The following is an 8,811-nucleotide window of genomic DNA, read 5'->3' on the forward strand; positions in this document are numbered from 1 at the left end:
TTCAAAGGCCTTTCTAATTTTCTTAACAAAATATCTTTTCGAAATTCTCATAGTACAAGATATCCCCCAATGACATCTTTAATTTAGTATCTGGTTTTATTTTGAGACAGGATCTTACTCTTGTCACCCAATCTGGAGTGCAGTGTCATGATCATAGCTCAGTGCAGCCTCCTGGACTCAAGCAATCTTCCTGTTCAGCCTCCTGAGTAGCTGGGACTACAGGCATATTCTGGCACACTTGGTTAATTTTTTAATTTTTGTTGTAGAGATGGGATTTGCTAGGTTTTCCAGGTTGGTCTCAAACACCTGGCCTCAAGCAATCCTCCCACTTTAGACTCCCCAAAATACTGGGATTACAGGACGAGTCTCTGCAATATCGGTGACATTTACATTAAACATTATGTTGTCATTACTTGTTTTCTTTTGCTATTTTATCCCCCCACTAGATTTTAAGTTTCCCAAATTATTTCTAATAGTACTTAAGAGACAAATTCACATTGAATTATGTATAGACTACAATATAACATAAACATAAAGAGATATAGACAGATGACTCTAAATGGAGATTATATCTGCTACACAGTTTTGTGCTGTTTTCTGTTTTAAGAAGATTTAAATAAATGCTTCCAATTAAATAATGCCTTTTGATTCCATGGAATGTGGAGCACATGTCAACAAAATAGGAATATGAGGAAAATGCTATTATAGTAGGGAGTCTACCTGGCTGAAAGATCCTAGTTATTAATAGTACATCATTAACTTATTTGAAAATAAGTGATATTTAGAGGGAGTTGATGTGGCATCATATGCAGAGGTTCGTTAGTAAATATTATAAAGAAATTTAATTTATATCATTTAACATAGCAGACAATATCACACCAAAAAAAGAAAATGGTAATTTAAATTGATAGAAACTAATTGAAGTACTGGTCAAAACCAATAATACAGAGAATGAAGAATGTAAATTGAGTATTGATAATCTTTCCTCTAGAATTTGAAATGTGAATAACTGAAAGCCAAGTAATTGAGTGAGGAAAATCAAGTATATAGCAAAAGACTAGAAGCACTGGAATTCTCAGCCTTAGAGTGAAAATTCTAGAAGCTATAATAATGGTCTATTACATAGAATAACAATATCCGCATCACCTGGGAACTTGTAAGAAATGCACATACTCAGGCCCCACTTTAGACCTAATGAATTAGACTCTGGGGTGGAGCCCAGCAATCTCTAACGAGCCTTCCAGGTGATTCTGACGTACACTAAAGTTGAGAACCAATGGTATGGAATAATATTATTCTACAGATTAGGATATTTCTGGCAATCAGACAGTTTAATTCTTTTCTCACAGTACCTAGCATCAAGCTCAAGCCTAACCTTAATAGGTACTGAAGTCATCCCTATTCCCATCCACCCTCCATTTGAACCCATCTGGAAAGAGAGTATGTGGAGGAAAACTGGAACAGAGCATACAATCAATTATTAACTATGTTTCTGTGGATGGCTGAGGGGCACCAAAGAGACACATCTCTGAAAACAATTCAGAAATACTACTGATGAGGTTCCTACACAGATGAGGTTTCTAGGTTTAGTTTTGTCACTAACAGTCCCACCCCTAACTTTCCCAATGACCATTTCCCATTTTCAGGGGTGGGGGGAGGGGCGGAGAATGAAGGGAACCAAGGAAATCCACTCTTTCCTGAGTCTGCAGTTTGAAAGTGGGAGGCTCCCAGTGCTGGGAGGCCTTTTGTGAAACTACTAAGCAGTTTTCCTCTGGTGGTACCTGGAATGATCCCTCCTAATTTAGATGCTGACAAACTCTACACTGCATGGCAGCTAAGATACACTTATTTAGGGGTACTTGTGCTTGTCTAAATTAGTAATACACTGCCTCTTTCCTCATCCTGAAAGACTCTTTGAGCAAACTATTAGGGAAGTAAGAAATATCTACCGAAAACTGCACTAACTGGGTAACTCTTAATATAAGCATGTCTAGAGTAAGCAATAAAAGGATAATCCATAAGTAATCAATATCCAAGAAACCACTTGGGAAGAACATAATTCCTTCAAACATTTGATACATACTTCAGTTCTTGATATGTCATCACTTTGGCTGTTTTCAAGTTTCTTTGCAAATTCTTCATATTCATATTAAATTCTAAAGGAAAGATTTATCCATACTTAGACAGTTTTTGATACACCAAATCATATTCATAAAGAAATCAGCTATATCCCTACTGACCTACCCACCAGAAGTAGTTAGATTTTTTTTTTTAAATCCCTATTTTCTAATTTATGGTGCAAATGAAGGCATTCTCACAATTAGCAACATCTGCCAGAATGTCTCCAACCATTAGTCACCCACTCCACTGAATTAAGTCTGTAAAATATTTGCAGGTATCAGGTGGTCTTTACCCAAGCTCTTCTCACTTTTCATAAAATTGATTTAAATTAGGGAAAGGACAGTAAATTACAAAGTACTGTACTACCCTTAATGGCATCAGAATGAACTAACCAGTGAAAGTCACAGCATTTTTCTCCTTTAAGGGAACGGAACCAAAGAACTGCCAAACAAGCACTGAGCCAAGATAATATGATAATTGTGCACAGGCCCTTTACAGACAATATTTATCTATTTACTTATTTATTTTTAGAGACAGGATCTCACCTAGTCCCACAGGCTGGGGTACAGTAGCATGATCATAGCTTACTGCAGCCTTGAGCTCAGTGGTTCCAGTGATACACTCATTTAATCCTTACACTATGCCACTACTACCCTCAGTTTACAAACGAAGACACTGAGGATCAGAGAAGTTCAGACATTTTTTTCTAAATTCACACAACTACTAAGTAGCAGGACCAAGAGGCAAATCAAAATTAGCCTGACCATTAATTCAACTTTTTCCCGATACCGCATGTTGCCTCTCAGTGATGTTGGTCTGTAACAGAATGGATGAGGTAGATAATAGTTTTTTTCTTAATTCTGTTTAGTATTACCGAATCAGCTATGTGCACTGGAACTATTTATTTTACACTGAGTTCACTTCCTAACCTTACACTCTCCATTCTCCAAATTCTTTTTTTTTTGGTTTTTTTTGAGTTGGAGACTCAGTCAGTCACCCAGACCAGAGTACAGTGGCACTCTCCTAGCCACCACAGTCTCAACCTACTGGGCTCCGGCAATCCATCTGCCTCAGCCTTCCAAGTAGCCAGAATTACAGGAGTGCAATACCACACCTGGCTAATTTTACTTTTTTTAAAATTTATTGTAGAGATATGGTCTCGTCAAGTTGCCTGGGCAGGTCTCGAACCAGCGGGCTCAGGCAATCCACTCACCTCAGCCTCCCAAAGGCGCGAGATGACAGGCTGAGCCACCGAGCCCGGCTCCAAATTCTTCACTGCTTATTTTGGCACCCAAACACACTCCATCTTAAAATGTTATACTAAGTGTATTTCGGACCTATTTCTCAAAAGAAAATCTGTGGCCTTCCCAAAGGGAGAAACGTCTTTTGCACTTATATACCTTTCAACAGTGTCCAGCACGGCTGTGGATGTGACGTCCTATTTATCTCATGCCCTAGAGCTTAGCAGTATGTTACAGGGACAGTGGTCAAGATGTTTGTTCAAACACGTAGAATGAAGGTGTGGCTGTACAACAGCCGAACTACCAAGGTTTGTGGATTCACTCTTATTTATCGTTACCGCTCCTTACAGATGTTTCCTTGTTGACATTTTATCAATGATCTCACAAGGAGACAGAACAAGAGCCTAAAAGGACCCGAGTGGCGCTAGCATTTGGTAAAACAGGATTTCGTGCACTCCTATTTAGTGAATACCAGTGTCCCCTAACATTCCAAAGTCTCATTTCCCCGTCTCTTATGGGCAACGCTTTACAGACTGGATCTGTTACAACTAGGCCGTACAGCCCTAGGAGGGACCGCTTTAGTTCACCCTTTGAAAGAGAAAAGCCACTTGATGAAAAATAACCATTCTTATATTGAAGTTAAGAAGACAGAAACAGCAGCCAAAACAACAAAGAACAAGTCAGCACACGTGTCATGACTTTTCAAGCGATGGCCTCTTTCCCGACGGCCACAAGTCAAGCTTTCTTCAGTCGAAAGTCTCACGAAGGAAGCATCAACCGGTGAACCACCCAACCGACCCCGCCGCAGTCGCTTTTTACATTACATGGGGGGGAAGGGAAACAAGGCATGGGCGCCCGACACGGGCTCGGGCACTTGTTCCCACGACCCAACACCGCGCGACGCACCGACCCGGGGAGACCCCCGCGGCCCCGGAGTCGCGATCCTGTCCCCACGTGGGGTCCGGCCAAGGCTCTGCCGAGGCCAGAGGCCGCCTGCGACTCGCACCTGCCGGCGCCCGTCCCCGCCCGCGCCCGCTGCCGCGCGCTGTCCCTCCGCTGCCCGCCGCACCTGCAAATCCCGCGCGCTCGGGGGCCGCGGCCCGGAAGACCTCCTCTCTTCGCCGGGCCCGGGGCCGCCGCCCTCCGCCATCTTCCGCCCGCGAGCGGCGCCCGCCGCAGACGCGCCTCCCGCGACTTCCGGGGCCGGTTGCCGGGCAACCGCTGGAGGGGCGGGGCCGTGCGAGGTCCGTGCGCGCTCCCGCTCCCCGAGAGCTCGGTTCCCCCACTTCCGGTTCCGGCCCCCCTAGGCATTTACCCTTTTTTCCTGGAAGGGGAGATGCTTGAAAGCGCTGTAGTCCACCCTAGAGGGCGGCATAGACTGGCAGGTCATTTAACTCAACGATGAAAACGTCCTCTGGAGGTTTTTCTGGTGAAAACTGCACCTGCTTTTGTGGATTTGGTCAGATTTTCTCATCTTTCCTATCAGGGACTGGATGGTACGTTGCCCCCAGCTGGATGGTGAATTGCCACCAGTTCAGAGGGAATTGGTAGTGAGGGTCAACAACACCCTGTAAATGCCTGACATAATACACCCACACCAGAACCCGAGGCTATGAAAAGCCTTCCTCACTGAACTGTGGTCGATTTAAACTGTCTTATCCCAGGCACTTTTATGTCCACGGGAGGCACAGGTAAAATGGAAATAGCTTCGGTCATTATGAAACTCACAGTCTAGTTGGGGGAAAGAGAGAGGTAAACGGATAAGATGCAGTTTGCAGTAGCCCTTTGCTGGAAATGTTATGAGGGAAATGTGTGGCGTGCGGGGGGAGTATTCCGTTGGAGGGTAGGTGCTGGAGTTGAGAGCATGCCACCTCAAGCTTTGGCATATTGATTATTTTGAGCTAAAGGCACTTGGGAAACATCAGGTGCAAGAACAGCCCTCTGACCTCCTTTTTCTTCCTGAAAGCAGGAAAAGAAACTACCTTGGGAAAGACGGTCTCCCTAGACCAGGAGGAAAGACACTGATCACCAGAGAAGGGGGTTTTGGCCGAGAGAAATCATTACAGACCTTGTTAAACTAACCCCTATCTTCCACAATTAGTTACTCTTCCACAATCGCCTCTCTTGTTCAACCTAATATATAAGCGCTTAGGTCTAGCCCAAGTCTTGGGTCTTCATTTTCCTGTGAGGACATCCGTATGCATGTACAGTTTTATTAAATCAGATTTGTATGCTTTTCTCCTGTTAATCTGTCTTATGGCAGTTTAATTCTTGAGCCCAGCTAGAGAGTGTGAGATAGTAGAGGAGAAAAGTTTTCTCCCCTACAGTACATTCTGTGTATAATTTCATTTATTCCTCTGCAAGTCAAGTTTTATTATTACCTTGTTACACCTGAGGAAACCAGATGATAAAGATTAAATTCACTCTGTAGTACATGGCAGTACCAGATAGGAAGCCTTGCGTTTGCTGTCCTGCTACTCTCAAATACAACATTCTTTCCTAGAAATCCCTGACTCTTAAAACAAGAAATACCCCACAGAGCCAAACATACTTATCTGAGTCTTGAAGGGGAAGTACTTCCAGTAGAAATACTGAACCAGAAAGGACCACAGGTAAAGGCAAGGATATGTGAAAAGGCATAGAGATTTCAAATATCATGTTCATGTCAGCAAAATACGACATGGTTTCAGCTTAGAATTGATAAAAGATGGTTATGGGTTGATAGGGAGTAGATAGATCTAGACTGGATATGTAGACTAGAGGCAAATTCTGAAAGATCTTGCCTTTAATTGAAGATTGAACATTACTCTTTGGGCCAGTTATTCTCAAACATTGATATACATTATAATCACTTCTTCCTTTCCTTCTTCAGGGACTCAGATTTAACTGGTGTGGGGTGGGACTCAGGCATGATATTTTTTAGGATGCTCCCCAAGTGGACTTTGCTACTGGCCATGACAGTGTTCCTGGTACCGGATTTACCCTTTCACTCTTAACAACTAAAACCCAGCAAAATATATAGTACAGCTTTCCTGAAATTTCTTCAGGACACTTCTTGACACTCTCTTCTTACCTACCTAATAATTCCCTTAGAGCTTCTGCTTACATTTCATCTTCTGTCCACTCTCTAAGTGGTGATGATGTTTCCTAGGGTTTTGCCTTTGACCCTCTTATTTTTTTCGTGTGTATATTTTTCCACATTCAATATCAGCTAGTCTCATACCTACTGGTTACATGTAGTTGATTCTCCTTACTCACAGTAGTTATTTATTTATTTATTTATTTTTTGAGTTGGAGTCTCACTGTCGCCCAGACTGAAGCGCAGTGGCCGCTCCCGGCCACCGCAGCCTCAACCTGCTGGGCTCCGGCGATCCTTCCGCCTCAGCCTTCCAAGTAGCTGGAACTACAGGTGCACACTACCACGCCTGGCTAATTTTTTTTTATTTATTGTAGAGATGAGGTCTCGCCTGCCCAGGCAGGTCTCAAACCCGCGGGCTCAGGCAGTCCACTCACCTCAGCCTCCCAAAGGCGCGGGATTACAGGCTGAGCCACCGAGCCTGGCTACTCACAGTAGTTATATTCTCCTTATTCGCAGTAATAATTTTGAGAATTACTGAACACTGAATCATTTCTACTGAGGGAACTACTAGGGGAAATACAGAGAGCTGCCCTGAGGACATCTTCATCAACTGCTCAATGCATAACCTTGTTTTATGTCTGTTTCTGTTAAAAAAAAAAAAAACCCCATATTTAATATTTTTTTAAATTTTTATTTTTATTTTTTTGAGTCGGAGTTTCACTCTGTCGCCCAGACTGGAGTGCAGTGGCCGCTCCCGGCCACCGCAGCCTCGACCTGCTGGTCTCTGGCGATCCTTCTGCCTCAGCCTTCCTAGTAGCTGGAATTACAGGCGCGCGCTACCACACCCGGCTAATTTTTTTATTTATTGTAGAGATGAGATCTCGCCTGCCTAGGCGGGTCTCGAACCCGCGGGCTCAGGCACTCCACTCACCTCAGTCTCCCAAAGGCGCGGGATTACAGGCTGAGCCACCAAGCCCGGCTCCATATTTAATATATATCATTGATTCACTAACAACGAAGTCATAGCCACTACTAGTACAATAACTCCTGCCTGAAGGAAGCCTACCTAACATATGTGTGTCTCTATAAGGCACATCACAGCCTCTTGCACTTAGAATTCCCAGATAGCGCTTCAGCACTACACTTGGGAGCCATTTTAAAGAGCAGAATCACCAACAAAAAGCACCCATGTGAAAAATGAAGGCACCAAATAGGTTATGGAAAGAATACTTTATAGTAGAAGAGCTGAAACAAGTCAAAGTGTTTCCTTGTTTTACTTCAGCAGGGAACATGTTCATCGGGCAACTCATTTTTTTTGCTTCTTTGTGCATGTCTGAAAATGATCACAAAAACATCGCAAGTATTTGTTTGAGGGTTACAAGTAAATTTTAGTGAGTAGGTGAATATGCAAATAAGGAATATGCAAATAGTGAGGATTGACTGTATCTAGGGTCCTCAAATCTTTTTTCAGTACCAGCTCTTTCCATTACTCCAGACATGAATTTCAGTCTTTTCAGCTAGTTTTTCCATTTGGATGTCTCAAAAGCATTGTGTATCAAACTAAACCTCTGGTTTTGTCCTACAAACATGCTTTTTCGTTTTATCATGTATTAGATCACCATTCAGTTTCAACTAGAAATCAGTCATTTTTACCTTTAACCTCACAGCTTATGGTTTACCAAATCTTTCAATTTTTCCTCCAGAGTATCTCTTCAGTATGTTTTACTTCCACCAATGCATTCCACAGCCTTCAGACATCCACCTAGGCTGTCACATGAGCTTCCCAACTGATCTCTCTACTTCCATTCTAACCTTCGCATTATTGCCAGAGAGGAGGTCTCTCTAATGTAGCAAGAGGACACCTTAACTCTTGTCCAGGGTCTTGACTTCATTGCAGGAAAGAATTCAAGAACAAGTCATCAAGTTGGCAAGTAAAGCAAAGAGTTTATTAAGGAGAAAGTACACACTCAAAGGGAAAGGAAGTGAGGTGGGCAGTCTTGAGAGCTGCACTGAGGGCATCTTGAAGGCTGGCTTTTATCTCCTTTACCTTTGGGAAGTTTGTTGGGAGGGTGTGAGGGTCTTGAGGGCTATAGATTTGTCTTTATTTGGGCATCTGAGCTGTGTGATGAGCCTATGTCCTGCTTACAACTGTGGGGTGCTCAAGAAAAGTGAAGGGCCTGCTTTGCTTTGCTGTCTCCAACCATAAACACCCTGGAGGTGTTTTACAAATTTGTATCTACTTACTTTCTGCTTCATGTAGGGCAAATCAGAAGCCATATTTTCTTGTGCTTGCTAGACTGCCTTAATATCTCTCTCAGAGTTATTTTTCAAAAGCACAGACTATCATGTTGCTCCTTTGACGTCAACCCT

General features: G+C 43.1%; 1 protein-coding gene across 1 annotated transcript in view; it reads right to left on the minus strand.

Annotated features, from left to right (window-relative positions):
- The window catches only part of UBXN2B (UBX domain protein 2B), a 30,158-nt gene extending 25,606 nt beyond the window's left edge, over positions 1–4,552 (minus strand). The window contains exon 1 of the mRNA XM_008058405.2: positions 4,432–4,552. Coding sequence (XP_008056596.1) covers positions 4,432–4,512 — 81 coding nt within the window. The 5' untranslated portion in view covers positions 4,513–4,552. The remainder of the gene's footprint in view (positions 1–4,431) is intronic.
- Positions 4,553–8,811: the final 4,259 nt, after the last annotated feature.

Source organism: Carlito syrichta, unplaced genomic scaffold (assembly GCF_000164805.1).
Source record: "Carlito syrichta isolate Samal-C Ts95f unplaced genomic scaffold, Tarsius_syrichta-2.0.1 Scaffold303331, whole genome shotgun sequence".
NCBI lineage: Eukaryota > Metazoa > Chordata > Mammalia > Primates > Tarsiidae > Carlito > Carlito syrichta.